Source organism: Choloepus didactylus, chromosome 18 (genome assembly GCF_015220235.1).
Source record: "Choloepus didactylus isolate mChoDid1 chromosome 18, mChoDid1.pri, whole genome shotgun sequence".
Taxonomy (NCBI): Eukaryota; Metazoa; Chordata; class Mammalia; order Pilosa; family Megalonychidae; genus Choloepus; species Choloepus didactylus.
The window spans coordinates 1,828,837-1,846,551 of NC_051324.1; the positions used below are offsets into that span (position 1 = coordinate 1,828,837).

A 17,715-nucleotide genomic window follows, 5' to 3' on the forward strand; every position below is an offset into this window, starting at 1 on the left:
TGATGGGGCCTCCTGCCTGTGTCTGGTGTGGTGTGCGGGGGACAGGAGGGTGGTTCTCACCCAGCACCAGCACCAGGGGTGCCCTCAGAGGCTACAGCCGCTGCCAGTTATCCCTGGAAATGAAGCTGATTGTGTAGCCATTTGCACACCTTCTCTGGGCCAGGATCTCGCCCGGCCATGGGCAGCCTGCAAACAAAGCCTCTGTGGTCCCCGCCTTCCATGACCCCCGCCTCCTGGGGTCCCCAGCTTCCGTGGCCCCCACCTCCTGGGGTCCCTGCCTTCCGTGGCCCCCGCCTTCTGTGGCCCCCATCTCCTGGGGCCCCCACCTTCTGGGGCTGCTGCCTCCACGTGCTCGCTGCCTGGGCAGGAGAAGGCTAGACTGGGACAGGTGCGTGCACGGCGGAGATGGTGCTGGTGTGAGGGGCTGCTGGGAGCCAGGCCCTGCCTGGGGGTCTCGGGTTAAATAAAACCCGTATCACCCCGCCCCTTGGTGCTCACGGCCTGGTGGAAGGCTGTGGCGGTGGTGCCCATGTGGACGGGATGCCCTTTCTTGCCCACATGAGGCCGGGGCTCACGGAGGAAGGAGGCCGGGCGGCCTGGCCGCGGGCAGTGAGGGGAGAGCACGCAGCTGTGTCGTCGGTGCTTTGCCTGAAGGCCAGGGGGAGACGCTCCCCGAGGGTCGTGTGAGCTGCCAGGCAGTTCCGCGTCATTGCACGGTCTCAGGGGGTCTCAGTCACACGTGTCCAGAACCCGGCACCTCCCAGCACCAGCAGCGCTGCCGGGCCCGGGCTCCCACCGCCCCGGCCTGGTCCCACAGTGTCTCTCCCACCTCCACCCTCCGTGGCCTGCCCGCGTCCCCAGCCCTTTGGTGCTCGGCTCCCCCTCTGCCTCGCTCGCTCCCCCGGCGAGAGTCTGCTGGAGCCTCCCTCTGGGAGAGGTGTCTCCCCCCCACTCTGCTTCCCCCCACAGCCCCCCAGGCCTGACTCCGCCATGTCTCTCCTGACCGGACCTAGGACAGGGACTTGCCCGAGGCTCTGACGTCCCCTCTGGGCTTAACCTCCAGCTCCATCACAGGCCTCGCTGCTGCGTCTGGGAGAGGGGTGGTCGGTTCTGGACGTGGGGGCCGGGCTCCCCTCACGGCCTGTGACCCCACCGAGATGCCAGGGAGCCTCTCACACGCCAGCACGGAACCCCAGAGCCGTCCCGGCAGGTGGGCCTGTCTCCCCCCGCCCGGGGCACGCGTGAGCCGGCGGCAGGGCCCGTGTCAGGCCCACGGTGAGACAGGAGGAAATGGCACACGCACGCAGGCACGCGTTCACACACTTGCACTCCCACACCCACATGCACTCACACATAACACGCTCACGTGGGCACACGCTCACACACTTACACGCAGACATCCCAGCACTGCTCACGCTTACACTCATACACACACACGCTCACACACACACACATGTGCTCTCACACACCCACACTGGAGTGAGGGGCAGTAAAAGGGTTTCTGGGTGGCATCATGAAAAAATGTTAACAGCTGTTTCCTCTGGAAGAGGAACGGGCAGGGTGAGTGTTCCTTTTTTTTTAAGCTGAAGTATTTAAAAATAAACAGCGGACATCATGGCGCTCCCCCTTAAACAGTCCAGGTGCATCTATAAAAATAAAATCTTCCTGTGTCGTCCCCAAACCGTTGTCCCACCCAACAGAAGCAGCAGTTCCTCGGCGTCGTCTAACGCGCAGGCCGTCCTCAGGTTCTGCCTGTTCTCCCCGAAGCGCCTTGCGGCTGATCTAAGCCAGGACGGTGTCACCAGCTGCCGTCCCCCGGCTGCCTCGCTGCAGAGCCGTCCCTTGACCCATGACCGGCCACCGTCCCACAGCTCAGCCCTCGGCCCGCACTTGTCCGTGCCTCCCCGATCTTTCTGTGAGCTCGGGTTAGTCGTTGGGTTGGGGTCTGTGGCCAGTGACACATTCTTGCCAGGCCGCGTCACGGGTGGTGGTGTGACGGCGGGCGGTGGGCTTGCCCCTCGCGGCCTCTGAGTGCTCTGGCTGCTGGGGCTTTGCGGCACCTTCCATTTGTCCCTTCCTGCCTTTCCACCACACCTTTCTACTCCCCTCCGTCGTTTACCGTTGCCACAGCTGACAGAGCTCATTTTCTCACCTCTCCGGGCCATCAGCGAGGGCGCTGGTCTTCTGAGGGGAGAGGGCACAGACGCTCGGATTGGCCGGGGCTCCTGGTGGGGGTGTCGGCCCTGGCCAAGGGCCACCGCTGACTCAGGAAATGGGCCGCGGAACCACCGGAAGCTGTCGCTGTGTTGAGAAAGATCTGGGTGAGTGAGGGCTTCCCTGCGGTTCAGTAATGAGGAAGGAAGTTAGCTGGGCCCGGGGGAGGAAGCTGGCCTTGGAGCACAGGTGGTCTCTAGCCCCCGGGGGGGTCACAGCGTGGCAGAAGGCGGGGCCCTGCTCCCGGGAAGGGTCAGAGCGGGTGCCCGCTGAGGGTCTCCGCTGTGAGGGTGTGGGGTGCTGGCACAGCCCCACCCCAAGGGGTCTGGTGGCCTCCAGATGGAATGAGGCTGGCCGGCCGGCGGGCGCTGCTGGGAGGAGGGCCGGCTGGGGCTGCGGCCGTCCTGCCGCTCTCTGTGGGTCAGCCCGCTTGCGCCTCCCCAGCCCCCATTGCTCCCTGTTTCCCCGGTGGGGAGGCAGAAACTCAGAGCAGTTGTTGGATGTGGGCCCACTGCTAGAAGAAGGCAGCCGCCCGTCTAGGGCTGTTTTCGCAGACGGCTCCCGCGGCCGGGGCTGATGTCTGCCATTGTACCGCCCCCGGGCCTCGTAAGTGGGGGCAGTGCTGTGTGCCCCGCGTCACTGGCCGAGGCCCTGTGGGGACACAGGGAGCCGAGGCCCCCGGCCCGTCCTCCTCCCAGGGGCCCTGGGCCAGAGAGCACCCCTGGGGTCGGGTCATTGCCACCAGAGCCGCTCGCCGGGAAAACCACTCCCTCTCATCATGGCTGTGTGACTGGCCGGTGCTGCCTAAGTACTTTCTAGGAAGATTGCAAAATGTCACCGAGGAGAAGAGGCAACTTCTGCTTTTACATCAACTTTGCTTCTCTTTTTTCTTTCGAAATGAACGGAAGCTGCCCATGGAGCATCTTCGTCAGGGAACGTTGCAGCCTTGTGTCGGGGCCGCATTGGGGGAGGGCCCTTTGCTCAGCATGGGGTGCCCGGCCCCGAGCTCCCTCTGCAGGAGGCACAGTGTTTCTCGGTCCTTCCCTGGGCTGCATTCTGAGAAAACGTCGGGCATTTGTGTCCTCCCTGCCCAGCTCTCCTGGAGGTGAGGCCCGTCCGCGCTGATTCTCGGCCACGCGCATGTAGGCTGCACCCATCCACGTAGGCTCCGGGTGCCAGGGCCATCCCCGCCGGGAGGAGGCGGAGGGGCGCCTGGTCCAATTTGGGGACGAGCCGGCTAAGGGCAGCGGGTGTCACTGACCCGAGAGGCAGGGCTCCCGGGCCTCTGTTCTCCAGGGCCCCCATGCAGTGAGCACCTTTGACCCCTCGGCTCAGCCCCTGCAGCTGGGTGGTCCAGGGGCTGTCCAGGCCTCATGATGGCGTCTGGGTACCTGGCCATGTGCCCACCCCAGGAGCCCTCTGTGGCCAGAGCTGCCCTCACTGAGCCAGGACGTCACCGCCGGAATCCCCCAGCCGCTGAGGCCCACGGGGCGCAGCCCAGAGACGTGCAGGGCGGTGGCTGTGAAGTCTGCATGCCGCGGAACTGTGAGCAGAACATCTGCAGGGAGAACCACAGAATCCCCTTTCGCTGTGCCCTCCTCATTGGGGTGGCACACTGCTCCTGCAGGTGCTGGGTGACGGTGTTCTCACAGTCCCAGCCGCAGTGGGTGTTTGCGTCCAAACCCAGTCTGGCCTCATAGCTGTGCCGAAAAGCCTGAAGGACGAGGGGGGCCTCGTGTCTCCAGTGGGACCCTGTTCAGAGCGGGGCCCGGCTGGGCACCGCCACGGCACAGCCAAGCAGCCTTCTCAGCCTGGATGGGGTGCGTGCTTCAGGCTCTCTCCAGGGGCAGGTGGACAGGGCCTTCCGCTTTCTTCCCCATGAGTCCCACTGGGTCCTGCGTGGAGGATGTCGGGTGCCGTGCTGGTTACGGGCCGAGGCCTTTGGGACCCAGCCCGCGAGCCCTCTACCGGGAAGGAGCTGGGAACGGGTGGCCCGAGGTCGGTGGTGTGGACAGGGCAGCCGCGTCCGGCTGACAAGCGTCCCAGAACACCTGGCTCCCCTCGCCGTTCTGCCAACCCGGACGGCGCCTTTGCTCCGCGATTGCCATAGGCCGGGTTTGGGAACAAAATCAGTCGAGATGTACTTTTGTTCTGGGGTCTTAATAAGAAGGATTTGAGGATTTTTCATTGCTACCTAACTTTATTTCTTCAGAAGTACTTTGGAACATATAATTGGGGTGATGCACTGGGATGGGATTCTGCTTTATTGCATTTAGAAAAACCCGCGTGTTTCTACGACTGCGGCCGTTTTCTGCCGTTACCTGTTCATGTAGGTTATGGGGGGGGTCGGCTTCTCAGGGCACAGGGCGAGGAGGGCAGTTCTTTTGGTTGACATAAATCACAGCAAACTCGCTGTGCTTCCTGACACAGAATTGTTACAAGCGAAATCTTATTGCTGTGTGCTTGGGTGTGTTATTTAAAAAAGATCTATGACAAAATATTGCTTCTGCTTGGCAATGTCAGAGTCCAGAAGTTCACAATCTCCCCGCCCCTCTCCCCGCCTACCACAGTCTTGCCCCGCCCACTCCGACCACGCCCACCACAGTCCCCCCACCACTCTGACCACGCCCACCACAGTCCTGCCCCCCACTCTGACCACGCCCACCACAGTCCTGCTCCCTCCCGACTCTGACCACGCCCACCACAGTCCTGCCCCCCACTCTGACCACGCCCACCACAGTCCTGCCCTGCCTATCACAGTTCTGCTCCCTCCCCACTCTGACCACGCCCACCAGTCCTGCCCCCACTCTGACCACGCCCACCACAGTCCTGCCTCCACTCTGACCACGCCCACCACAGTCCTACCCCCACTCTGACCACGCCCACCACAGTCCTGCTCCCTCCCGACTCTGACCACGCCCACCACAGTCCTGCCCCCCCACTCTGACCACGCCCACCACAGTCCTGCCCTGCCTACCACAGTTCTGCTCCCTCCCCACTCTGACCACGCCCACCACAGTCCTGCCTCCACTCTGACCACGCCCACCACAGTCCTCCCCCACACTCTGACCACGCCCACCACAGTCCTGCCCCGCCCCCTCTGCCCAGCCTAGCCCCCCTCTAGCCCCTGGACCTGGTTCTCTGTGGTGCCCCCAGGGCCTCAGCTGCATGAGCCCTCCTCTGTTTAAGGCACGCAGCCAGACCTTACCTGGCGGGAACCCTCCCTGATCCTCGACCTTCTCCCAAGGAGGCAGAGCCTGAGCAGCACGTTTAGGAGGGAGGTTTGAGGCAGCAGCGACTCTGGTGGGTGACCAGAGTCGACTTCCTGAAAGAAGGCAGTAAACTGATACACGGAACATTTGAAAACAACTTCTCATTGAATTCTCCATCTGTCCATCTGACCATCTGTCTGTCCACTCATCCATCCAACAGATATTTGCCAGCTCCTGTGCCAGGCCCTGGGGCTGGGCCTGCTGGTGACGGGGCAGACGTGGTCCCACCCCGGGAGCAGAGCGCCGTCGGCCTTCAGGGCGAAGTGCAGGGGTGGGGGGTGCTGGGCGGGGGGAGCTGCACGGAGCCCTCCTGGGTGGGCAGAGGCGGGCCAGCTCGGGCACACACTCCCGAGTGCGCCTGCATGTCTGTTTTCTAGAGGCTTCTAGACCCCTCGAGCCACAGAAGGTCCTGGTGCTGCCGGGAGCCCCAGCATCTTGCGCCCGGGTGGCCCAGCCTGGCTGTTTACGTGGGGACGTTCAGAGAGCCCTTCATGGGAGTCCTTTATTTGGATTTGTGACATCAGCTAGGAATTCATGTTTCATCCTTTCAATAGAACTGTCTTCTCAGGAGCTGCTACAAGTGCTTAACTATCTGAGAATTTATAGCAAAAATGTACGTACGTGTGTTTTTTCTAGTAAATGTTCAACGTTACTAGAAAAAACAGAAACTGTGTACTGTGGTTGGGTCACTGCAGAAGCGTTTGGGCCTCATTTTCCTTGATCCTTGTTGCTGGGCAATGCGGAGTGAGATTCCCGTCTTGGTCTATTGGTATCTGAATCACGCTCTTCGATCCAGCTTTTTGAAAAACCTGCTCGCGGTCCTTTTTAGAATCAGTACACGTGCAGGTCTGCAGTGACACCCGAGGCTGTCCTGGGCCGGCAGGGACTGGCTTGCAGTATGGAAGGCGCCTTCTCCCGGGCAGGGCCCCGTGGCTGGTGTGGCTGTGAGACCACGGAGAGCCAGGCCTGGTACTCACCCTCAAGAGCCCTGGGAGCCTTCCTTCTCCAGGGCCCGTGCTGTCGGCTGTTGACAGGCCTTGTGGATCCCAGAGGGGAGAGGGGTGTGATGTGCTCAGGTGTCTGCCCAGCAGTCGCCCCATCTTTTCATGTGCTGACTTGGCCTCTTGCCCCCGCAGCCACTTCCCCGCGGGTGTCCTCCGAGCTGGAGCAGGCCCGGCCCCAGACCAGCGGCGAGGAGGAACTGCAGCTGCAGCTGGCGCTGGCCATGAGCAGAGAAGTGGCTGAGCAGGTCAGTGCCAGGGTGGGCCGGGGGCGGATTCTGGGGAGGAGGGTCCCACGGCCCGTAGTCACCACGTTTCAGTGCTTCCCAGACACGCTTGCATGGACACGGCCGGCGTTCTTGGGCTCTGTTTTTAATAAACAGTGTACTCACCCCCCTTGGCGGGGCAGGATTGCGGGGGACGCAGGCAGCGGGCAGGCTCCTGCAGGGCCGGAGGGGCAGGATTGGACGAGGCCTTTGGGGAGGCCGTTTGGTGAGATGCATCAGGACCTTGACTGGGTGCAGCACGGGGAGAGAAGGGCCAGAAGGGAATGCTCCGGAAACAGGAGGGCTTGTGTGCAGATGACGGTGTGATGCAGTCCTAATTTCCCTTTCATTTCCAGTTTGTCTTTAATAAGCACACAGAACTTTAAAGTGGTCAGGGGGAAAGGAGAGACTGAAGTTCCCTTGTGTGGCTGTCATCATTCTGGCCGAGGTGCTCAGTCTGTCTTCGTAGTGCTCTGGTCAGAAAGGGTGGTGAGAACTAGGTCTCGTTGAGAAATGAGAGCATGCAGGGAAGACAGTGATTCGAGGATTCTGTCCCCGCATCATCTCTGCCCTTATAACCGGAAATGCCTGGATGCTCAGCGAGAGCGGACAGCTTCCCCCGGGGCCTCGCACAGCTGCGGGGAACGTGCCCCTGCAGGGGCAGACTGTCGTCTGCAGCAGGGAAAAGGCCCGCGAGAGACGCGGGGACAGACACGCTGCTCGACCCCGCTTAGTTCGTAAATCGTGATTGTATGTGTGTGTATCCTGTTGCAGTATGTGTGTTTATGGATAAGCACGCATGTGATTCCTGTTAGCCGTCACGCTCTCTCGGGCAGTCACGGTGGGAGGTAGGGTGGTTTGTGACTTCCGTCCTCTGTCTGATTGGTTCCTTTCTGAGATGATCTGATTTTGCATTTTTTAAGCAGAGATGCTGCGTTTGTTATTAGGGAGAACGATAAGGCCATTTTCATTTTGAGAAAAACCGTTTGGAAGCCGGCGCCTCCCCCCGTTCAGCAGGGCGGGTGCATCACAGGCTGCCGGGCGCGGGCCCCGAGGGGGGCTGGTCCCCATGGCGGAGAGGGCCCCGAGCCGCAGCTGCACGGCGCGGTGGTCGGTGTGTGTGCCGCGAGCTGTCGGTAAACCTGCCCTCGACACGGCGCCCGATCCCGCCGTGCACTCCCCGTGGGCACAGGCCGCTCTGCCGCGTCTCGCGGTGTGACCGCGGTGACACTGTCCTGCACTCTGCTGTCCCTCTGCAGGAGGAGCGCCTGCGGCGGGGTGACGCCCTGAGGTTGCAGATGGCCCTTGAAGAAAGCCGGAGGGACACGGTCAAGGTTCCCAAGAAGAAAGAGGTTGGGGCCTGGGGGTGGGGAAGGGTTCGCGGCTCTCGTGGTCATTGCCGAAATGCACGGGCGGGACACGCGGGTGTCCTCCGGCCAGCACAGGCGCCAGCAAGAGCAGGACGAAAACACGTCCACCCCAGCACCTCCAAGGGGCCGGCCCGAGCACTGGGGCCAGGTCCCAACCCACCGACCAGAAGGTCCTCAGTCTGGGAGGCTGGGTGCCGAGAGCCCCCAGAGCAGTCAGCAGCCCCCGCGGTGCGCGCCAAGCTTGCCACACACTGGGATACAGCCTCCCCTCCTGCCCCAAGGCCTGGGTCCATGGCCTCCGGGTCACTGTGCTGAGGACCCTGCAGCAGACGGGGTAGCAAGGGGCGCAGGGAGGTGGAGGGGCCCATGGAGGGCTGCAGGGTGGGGGTGGGGGAGGGTTCTGGGGGTGGAACACAGCCCGGGCGAAAGCCAGGGTTACCCTGGAAAGGACTTGTGGAAACGGGGTAGCCTGGTGTGGCCAGGGTCCTGGCTGCCCTCGGGAGCGGCGACGGTGGGGAGCGGGCAGGAGACCGGGTGTTTCTGTGCCCAGGCTCCTCGGCCCCTCCCGGCACAGCTCCCCTGGAGCTGGGCGAACGCATGGATGTTCGCTGTACCTGTGGCCAAGTAAAACCTGCCTCCTCTTTTCCTCTTTGTCTCAAAAGCACAGCTCCCGCCCGCAGCAGACCTCCCTGGTGGATCTGATGGACGCTCTCCCCGGTGCGGGCCCTGCTGCCCAGAAAGCAGAGCCCTGGGGCCCGTCGTCCTCCGCGGCGAACCAGACCAACCCCTGGGGCGGGCCAGCGGCCCCGGCCAGCTCTTCGGACCCCTGGCCGTCGTTCGGTAAGGACCCCTTTGTCCCCTGGGCTTGCCTGCCAGATGGGTGCGGGCAGCGGGCAGAAGTGCTGGCCTTTCTCCCTCGGCAGAGGGGGAGCTCACGCCTCGACACCCCAAGCGTGGTCGATGGTGATGAACGCTCGGGCGCTCCCCCGACACCCGCTGTCCGGGGAGCTGGCTGCTGCCCCTGCGAGGACCGTGTCACCGTTTCTCTCCGTTCTGCGCGTGGCTTTCTGCTGTGGTCGAGGCAGAGCTGGCGCCCAGCCCCCCCTCTGCCCCCACGCACGTCAGAAGTGCTCGTCCCTTCCCCGCTGGGAGACTAGAGAGGACGCGGCGCAGAACGGCCAGAGGTAGGCGCCGTGCTCAGCTAGAGGTCGTGACGTGCCCACCTGAGGCCGAGGCCGCTGAGGGGGCTCCATGGACTCCGGGTGGCCCGTTTCCTGTCAGGTTTAAGGGAAGGGGCGGTGGCGGTGAATCCTGAACAAGCCGTGGCCGCCTGGAGCGTGTGGGTTTCCAGTCGGCGGTTGGAGGGACTGGAGGGACAGGCCCGGCCAGCGGGCTTCACGATGGCTTCCCGGCCTGGCGCCCTGCAGGGCCCCTCACCTGCGGCTGCCTGGTGGGCTCTCTGTCGGGGACCCCAGGCTTGTATGTTTTGTGGCAACAAGCCTCTGTCTGCGAGTCTCTGGTTCTCCAAACTGGAGCTGCCGTTTCCGCTCAGTCAGTGCCTGGGGCATGAGCCGAGGTGTGCCCAGTGCCAGGCGCAGCCCTGTGCCGTGTGGCCCGGGCCTGAGAGGGGTTCCGTGGGAGCCACTGGGGCAGAACTGGCCCAGGAGTCTGGGGGCCTCTTGGAGGAGGGCGGGGGGCAAGGGCATCCCCGGTGGGAGACTCCGTGAGTGCGAGGGCGCGAGGCCGGGCCCTGGGGGCTCTGCTGGCCTTGGCTGTGGGAGGGGGCTGCTGCCACGCTCCCTGCAGGCTGGGTCCCCCCGGGCAGCCTCTGGGGTACAGGTGGGCAGGCGGGACCCCCTTGACCACGCCTGCAGACGCAGCAGCTTTTCCACACGGGGGCTTTAGATTTTATTTTTAAATCTGAAAAAGAGTTCTGTGTCCCTCTTAGATCATGGATAGGATGTTCCTCAGGAAAGATTACTCAGTTCGTTTCTAATTTTGCACGGATCGGGGAACAGATGGGAGGTGTTCCCAGCACCCAGAAAGGCAGGTTGTCACACGAGGAGGCAGCGGGTGCGCCGAGGGGGGTGCTGCGAGGCGGGGGTGGTGGGGGGAGACTCGCGCTCCTGTCGCCCCGGCGGGGAGACGGTGCGTGTGTCACTGAAACGAGCACGTAGTGCCGAGTCTGCTCTGGGCTGCTGGACCCGGCACGAGAGCTGCAGCTTTGGCTTGGGCCGGGGTCTGCTGGGCCCTGCCCGTCCGGGACGGGCTGGACGGAGGCTCCCCCTGGCCGGTGGTGCCAGCCGAGAGTGCCATCCCCTGGCTGCGGGGTCTCAGGCCCCTGCAGGCCGGGTGGGAGGAGGGGGCCGCACAGGTGGACCGGCTCCTGCAAAGGGTTTTCTTTTGAATTGAGACAAAATTCACGTAACATAAAATTCACCGTTTCAGCCCTTTTAAAGCGTACAGTTCAGTGGTTTTTGGTCTATTCAGTGTTGTACAGCTGTCACCACTGTGATTCCAGAACGTTTCCATCCCCCCAGAATGAAATCTGTACCCTCAGCCGCACTCCCCGGCCCGGGCCGCCACTGCCCTCCCCTCCGTCCCTGCTTCTGCCTGTTCCGGATGTTTCCCGTGAATGGACTCAGATGCTGTCTGTGCTTGGCGCACGTCTCCAGGCTCGTCCATGGAGCAGCCTGGGCCAGGACTTCGCTCCTTTCTCCGGCTGACGCACATTCTGTCATCCGTGTACAGTGCACGTCTGGTTTATCCGTTCATCTGCCAGCTGGTTTCAAGTTTTTGGCTGTTAGGCATCCAATTTTTAAAGAGAAGATTGAAACCTGAACTTTAAAAATCTATTAATTGTTAAATGTTGGCAGCGAATTTGAAAAATCAACCACATGGTTTGGGGGAATCACGTGGATCTGAGGGTGCCCATCTGTGGCCCGAGACCACTGGTTTGCAGCCTCTGGCCAGCTGCCCGGCCCGAGGCCCCCTTGGGTTCCAGTGCACCTGGCAGTGCTCCCAGTGGCTTGGGGAGGAGACCGAGGCCCTGAAAGCCCAGAGAGGCTGTTGGTCCCTGTGGGGTTGCACAGCAAGTGAGGGGCAGGCTCGGTGCTCGTGGCTCCTCATCCCGGCAGGTCCCGCCCTCTGGACTGTGGCCTTGGCCCCCTGTGGAGAAGTCACCTCTGAATCCAGCCTCGGGATAACTCTTGTTAAAATGTTAGCTTCTCTCTCCCTGTTTTTCCTCCTGGGCACTTGGGGTTTTACAGAGTTGAGACCATCCCATATATACAGTTTCATGTATTCGTATTTTCATGGGCACGAGCCTGAGCATTTGCGGTCGTCATGGAAACCCGTGGGACACGGCTCCAGCGTCCCATCACGTGGCGGCCCCGTGGTTTCCTCGGCCCAGTGCCGCAGGTAGAGGGGGTTTAGAAGTTCCAGCACCTGCTGCTGGTTGAAACCTGCTGTCAACATACTCACGATGTGGAAGTCTCAGTGTTTTCCCAAGACTCCTCAGCGGTGGTGCTGCCCGGACCTGTAGGAAGTGTCCTCGCCGAGCCCCGGGTGGCCCTTTGCTTCCGTCTCCACCGACGCAGTCCGAGGCAGGGACCGGGCCAGCTTCCGGTCGAGTCTCCGGTTAAGAAAAAAAAAACCTGCTGGTGTGTGTTCTCAGGGCCCCTTTGTCGCCCTGATAAGTGTTCACAAATTAAAAAACACTCTAGAGTCCCCTCCGGATGGAAGAAGAGCCTTTCTCGTGGGCCCTGCTGGTAGCGGGGCTTGTCATCACCACATCTCTTGGTGGCTTGGGCAGGTGGCCTCGGGAGGGAGTGTGGGGCGAGGGGGGGAGCGGGGCCTGGGTCGGGGGCACGTGCTCCCCCGCCCCGGCCCGGAGTGCAGCCCCCCGCAGGAGGGGCACAGCTGCCGAGCCGGGGCCCTGGCGCTCACAGAGGCTGCTCTGCAGCAGGTGGAGGCGCTGGCTCCCTGCGCCCGAGCTCCGGCGGCCCCTGCGAGCATGAATATTAATGCCCACAAGCTGGGGGGAGAAAGGACCCCACACAGGAGGAGCCGGGAACTGCTGGATGTTCCTGACTCACTCCATCCTCGTTTCCTCCCATTCATCCGCACTGTCAAGGGGCCTTTGTCTGTGGCCTGGACCCCGCAGGATGTAGGGGGCCTGGGAGCGGGTCCACGGTCCGTTCCCGGAGGGGAGGGGGCCGCAGGGAACCCACCCACCTGGCGCTGGTGAAGAAAGCAAGGGGCAGCACATGCTGTGCCCTGCTGGCCCTGGCACCGGGTGAAGGAGCGGTTGCAGTGCCCGACCGTTGACCTGCGTCCACGGGGCTGTGTCCACGCACCGAGCAGCCGGCCCTGTGCCTTCCTCACAGAAGACGCAGCTCACGAGGCCCAGGGCTCTCCGGGTCATCCGGCTTGTTTGGGAGTGGCAGAGGCTGAGCAGAGCCTCTTGGGTCTGTGGGCCGGACTTCCCCGTGTGGTCCTGCACACGGGGCTTGGGGGTCCTTCCAGGCCAGAGCTGCCTGGGGCCACGTGGTGCCTGACACGACTCACTGCTTATTCACACTCGTGACCTGTCTCAGCGGCAGATGAGGAAGGGGTGCGGGGCCCATGGGAAACAGGAGGAGGTGTCGGGAGAGGCTGTGGAGTCCCTCAGGGGCTGCCCGCAGCAGGGGTGCCCTGAGTGCACGCCTGGCCCCTGGAGCTGGGTGGGCTGTGAGGCGGCACCGACACCCGGGCAGGGGCCCCCTGAGGGAGCCCGGCTCTCCCGGGAGAGCAAGATGCTGTGTTCACACACATCAGGTCGGGGGAAACTGCCGTGTTCTCCACTGTGTTCCTTAAGAGCCTGTTACCCTGGCGTTCTTGCGGAAGGGGCTGTGGGCGGTGCTGCCCTGGCCTGTTCCGAGGCCACACTGACTGCTCTCGTGGCTGTGACTGGCCTGGGGAGCAGGGCTGGTGGCACCCCCTCCTGCACCCCTGCACCCCGGCCCAGCTGCCGGCTGCCCCTGCCCAGGTGGCGCTGGTGGGAGGCAGGTGGGGGCCCACCCTGAGGCCAGGGCTGTGCAGAGGGTGTGGGTGGGCGGGTGGGAGCTGTCGCTGCCCCTCTGAGCCCACGGCCGGGTGCCACAGGCCTGCGGAGGCCTCCCTCACGTCTGGTTCGGGGGGGGCAGGTTCCTGAGTCTGAGGATGCTTGTGGACCAGGGGACACTCGTGGGCAAACGGGTGACTGTGGTGCTCAGTGACAGGTGCTCGAGAGGAGGCTGGGGGGAGGCAAGAGAGGGGCTGTGGGCGCAGAGAGTGGCAGCGGTGAGGCCAGTGTGCCGGGTGGGCGTGGAGACGGGCCGGGCCTCGGCCAAGGAGCTCAGGCTGTGGTCTGTCCCCGAGGGGGACATATTGCCGTAGAGAATCTCAGCCCGTCCGGGTTTAAGTTCACGTCGTGGTTCAGTTTGAACGAGCCTCTCATCCCGGTTGAACCCCCTTTCCACCTTCCTTTTCCTTGACCCTGGTTATGCCCTGTTCCCGGAAAGCGGTGCCGAGGGCTGTGGTGAAAGTGTCTGCACAGCAGGGGCTGAGGCTCCCTGGAGCTCCTTCCTGGCAGACGGCGGTGAAAGCACGGATGGGCCAGAACACCCAGCGCAGGACCGAGCCCAGCAGAGGGGTCCCCGGCTCTCTCTGAGGGGGAGCTCGCCTCTGAACCTGGGCGCCAGGCGGGACGGCAGACACCTCCCAGAGAAGCCACGGCCCGAAGCAGAGCACCCGTGCAGGGCGTTCGGCTGGGCTGTCGGGTGGCAGCTGCAGGTGAGTGCAGGTGAGGTGCTGTTTTGGAGGAAGCACAACCTTAACCTGGGCTCAAGGATGCTCCCGGCCAAAGTGCAGAGGGAAAGGAGCAGAAAGAGCAGGTGCATACACAGGAAACACGAGGCACGAGCGAGAGCCGGGCCCAGCAGACTCCAGAGTTAGTCTGCAGCAGTGACTGTGTGTGACGTGCTAAAGCACAAGCTGCAAGATAGGAACCGGGACCGGGGGGGCTCTGCAGGGCAACCGCAGCCTGCAGGGAGTGAGGACGTTCGCGGGAGGACGCGCGGTGCTCGGCTTGGCTCGGCGGCACGGCGGAGGAGCAGGTGAGAGTGGCGGAGCCGAGAGCTCGCAGGCGGAGCTGGATGCCAGCTCGGGGACGGCAATGGGAACTACCACGCAAGGGGGGCAGCGTCCAGCACATTCCCATTTGGACGTCCGGAAGAGTTAGTTTTTGAAAAATGGTGCTGGAGGGATTTCAAGGATTATGGGAAGACACCAGTGCCTGGACCCAGGCGGCCAGGTGAACCCCAGGAGCAAGGTGAGCGGGAGAAGTCCCACCTGGAGGCAGCAGGAAGCCGCAGGGGACCCAGGAGCGGGGGCGGCGAGGGAGCTGCAGAGGGGAGCCATCCACTTGGGGGGGGGGCAGCCGTGCTGGCTTCTCCGCAGCCATCCCGCCAGCACACAGTGGGGTGCGGTCTCCAGTGCGCTGGGAGGAAACGCCATCAACCTAGACTTCTGTTCCAGCAAAATCGTTCTTCTACAACTGATGGTAAAATAAAGATATTTTAAGTTTTGAAACAAAACTGTCACCCTCCAGAATTCTGTGTTCAGGAAGGAAGGTTACGTTACGACGTGTCCAGTTCACGGCAAACGGAGAGGACTGTGGTCGGCTCCCTGCCCTGAAGGAGACGCGAGGGAAGGGCTCCAGCTGACGGGAAGGAGATGCACAGCCTCAGAGTGGAATGCAGAACACCAGAAATGGAAAATAGGCGGGAAAGTATTAAAAATTAACCGGAATGTAAGAAAAATTGAGCAGTGCAGTTTGCAAGCTTGTGAATCTGTCATTTCCAACAATTGGAGAAACACTCTTGTCAAGCACATGCATGATACTTACAAAATTTGCTCATGTGTTATGCAAAAAAGTTAGCCCCAACAAATTTTTAAAAATAGGTGTCATAATGTCACATGTCTCACCAGCGAACACTCAAGTTAAAAAGTAAAAACAAAATAGGTAGGAAGGTTTCATACACTTGAAGCTATAAAAACACTTCTAAATTCTGGGGTTAAAGAAGAAATCACTTTGCAAATAAGAACTCTCTAGAACCGAATAATATGACTTGTTTCCATTCAGAACTTGTGGGCCAACTGAAGCAATAGTGACGGGAAACTTAGAAACTTCCATCTTTACACTGGTAAAGGGGAAAGGCTCAGAATGAATGAACCAACGTAAGTTAGAGCAGCGTTGCACCCAGGTAAAGCTGGAGGAAAGTAGTAAGGACAAGAACAGAAATTAATGAATTAGAACACAAAGATGCAGTGGTATCTAAAGAGACAGAAGTTGATCACTGAGACAAACCGTAAAACAGACAAATTTTTTGCAAAATTGATTTTAACAATAAAGAGGAAAGTACGTCTGTTAGGAATGAAACAGTGAACGTAACTGCAGGTGATGTGAAGGGGTAAGAGGCTCCTGATCAGCTCGATGCTGACGAATTTGAAAATTCAGGTAAGAAGGATAAATAAATTCAGAACTTAGCAGGCTGACGGAAGAGCAATCGAAAACCTATGATAGGCATGCTCTTACAATCACGAAAGAAATTGAGTCAGACATTAAAGATCTTCCCTGCTCCCCCACCCCCAAAATCCACCCAGAGGGTGTTACTGGCAAGTTCTGTTCGAAAAACAGATTCCACTTTTATAGTAGAATTAAGAGTTTAGCAAGATTGTTGGATACCAAAATCAATTTACGAAAATACATAATTTTTCTCCATAACAATAAATGAACAGCAAAAGGAAGTTTGGAAAGATAACCTGAGAGGTTCCCAGCCCCCGCGGCCCGGGCGTCCTTGCATCCGTGCGGAGTGGCAGCCGTGCACGAGGACGGGCACCAGAAACAAGCACGAGCAAACCAGAAGAACCACCTTGGGGTTCCGTCATCGGGTGGGGTGCCGTACAGCAGTAAAAACGAGCAGATGGCGGCTGTCCCCCGGCATCGCTGTGTCGCCGAATGAAACAAGGGGAAGAACGTAGAGGGTGTGTGGGCACGTACACAAAGTTCCGGAGATGGGGGCCGTGTTGTTTAAGGGCAGCCCCTACAAGTTTGGGGGTGACATACAAAGTTTGCAGTGACTGGGCTGGGGGCCCCTCCTGGCAGCAGCGGCTTTCACACCCCCGTGGTGGTCTGTGGGAAGCGACGGGACGCACCGTGCGTTTGTCCGTCCACAAACGTGCGCAAGTGCACGGAAGGGGAAGAGTCACCGGCAGGTTCGCCGTCACCACGTGAGGGGCACACGGGGACTTGCAGCAGGAACACCCGGGCGTGACCCCCACTCGCCGTGGGGAGCGCTTTGTCGCTTGGGCTGCGTGGAGGGTCTGCGGGTGTTGATTCCTGCGCGCTCGCTGTATTCGCGCTTCTGTCCTAAGTGCCGGGGGAGGGGACGTGCAGGAGTCCTGGGGCTCTCGCAGGACGAGGCGGGGCGCCTGGGAGTGTCGGGGTGCGGGGCCGGCCGTGGGAGATGAGGCCAGATGAGGCCGCGTCAGATCTACCACTGAGATGGGTTGAGCTCAGGGGCCCCCTTGGCGAGGGGCTGTCCGGGGCCGTGCCCGGCCCTGCTCTCCCCGGGGTGGAGGCCGCCCCACGGTTGCCAGCTCCGGGTTCCAGCTCTGCTCAGCCAGCGGGTGCACGGCCCCTCCCTGCTCCTCTCCGCACCCTCCGGGGGCTCCCTCTCCCGACGCCGGGCACAGGCCCTGGCGTGGCCCACGGCCTCCTTCTCCGAGGACCTCTCTGAGCCCTGCCCCGGCCTTCCCGCAGGTGCCAAGCCCACCACCGCCGTCGATCCCTGGGGAGTGCCTACCGGAGCCAGCACGCATTCTGTCCCCAGGAGCTCGGACCCCTGGGCAGCGCTGCCGCAGCCCGCCCCCGGGGCTGGGAAGGCAACTTCCGACGCCTGGGGCTCCACGTCGGCCGCCAAGCCTGTGTCGGCCTCTGGTGAGATGCCCCCAGCCCGCCTGCCCCGGGAGCCCCTTTGGGCTGCAGCCCCCCACCTGCTGGCCCCGTGGCCCCATCCCAAGTGCTCCCGCGTGTCGCCGGCTGGCAGTGAGCCCACCTGATGTGCCCCCCATCCAGGCTCCCAGGCCCAGCCCAGGGGTGTACCCCAGCATTAGCATCTTCCTCGGCGTGGGGGCCTTGGTGGGGGCAGGGGCAGGAGAGCACCCCACCGTGTCCTGGGGGCCCAGGGTTCCAGGGGCCGCCCTCCCACCCTGAGATGCGGGGAGAAGGCCCCCTTGGCAGCTTGCCCCAGGCGGGGGCTCGGGACCTGAAGCCGTCCGCGTGCCCCCAGGGTCCTTTGATCTCTTCAGTAACCTGAACGGCTCCGCCAAGGACGACTTCTCGGAATTTGACACCCTCCGCGCCCCGAGGAAAGCAGGTACACGGGGGTCGGCATCCCCCACTTCTCCTGGGCCCTGGGCAGCTCGTCGGGGGCGGAAGCCGCAGCTCGTGCCTGTGGGCCCCGGGGAGCCCAGGGTGGCTAGGGCCACGTCACCGGGTCCCGGAGGG

The 17,715-nt window shown here is 62.1% G+C and overlaps 2 protein-coding genes across 11 annotated transcripts in view; both read left to right on the forward strand.

The window, feature by feature from the left end:
• EPN2 (epsin 2) overlaps window positions 1-17,715 on the forward strand; it is a 63,785-nt gene that overhangs the window by 41,042 nt on the left and 5,028 nt on the right. For 8 of the 9 annotated variants that reach the window (XM_037810294.1, XM_037810290.1, XM_037810293.1 and 5 more), the window contains 5 exons: window positions 6,623-6,735; window positions 8,013-8,105; window positions 8,786-8,963; window positions 16,969-17,145; window positions 17,498-17,584. In XM_037810294.1, coding sequence (XP_037666222.1) covers window positions 6,623-6,735; window positions 8,013-8,105; window positions 8,786-8,963; window positions 16,969-17,145; window positions 17,498-17,584 — 648 coding nt within the window. Of the gene's footprint in view, window positions 1-5,863; window positions 6,100-6,622; window positions 6,736-8,012; window positions 8,106-8,785; window positions 8,964-16,968; window positions 17,146-17,497; window positions 17,585-17,715 lie in introns of those variants that run through there. The other variant, XM_037810298.1, reaches the window with a different exon arrangement.
• Window positions 8,970-11,824, forward strand: LOC119514499. 2 transcript variants are annotated; one of them, XM_037810299.1, is made up of 2 exons: window positions 8,970-9,307; window positions 10,664-11,824. In XM_037810299.1, the coding sequence occupies exons 1-2, from the start codon at window positions 9,000-9,002 to the stop codon at window positions 10,962-10,964; spliced, it is 609 nt and encodes a 202-aa protein (XP_037666227.1). In that variant the 5' UTR covers window positions 8,970-8,999; the 3' UTR covers window positions 10,965-11,824. The 2 variants fall into 2 exon arrangements, with proteins under 2 accessions (XP_037666227.1, XP_037666228.1); XM_037810300.1 differs by having other exon boundaries at window positions 10,614-10,706.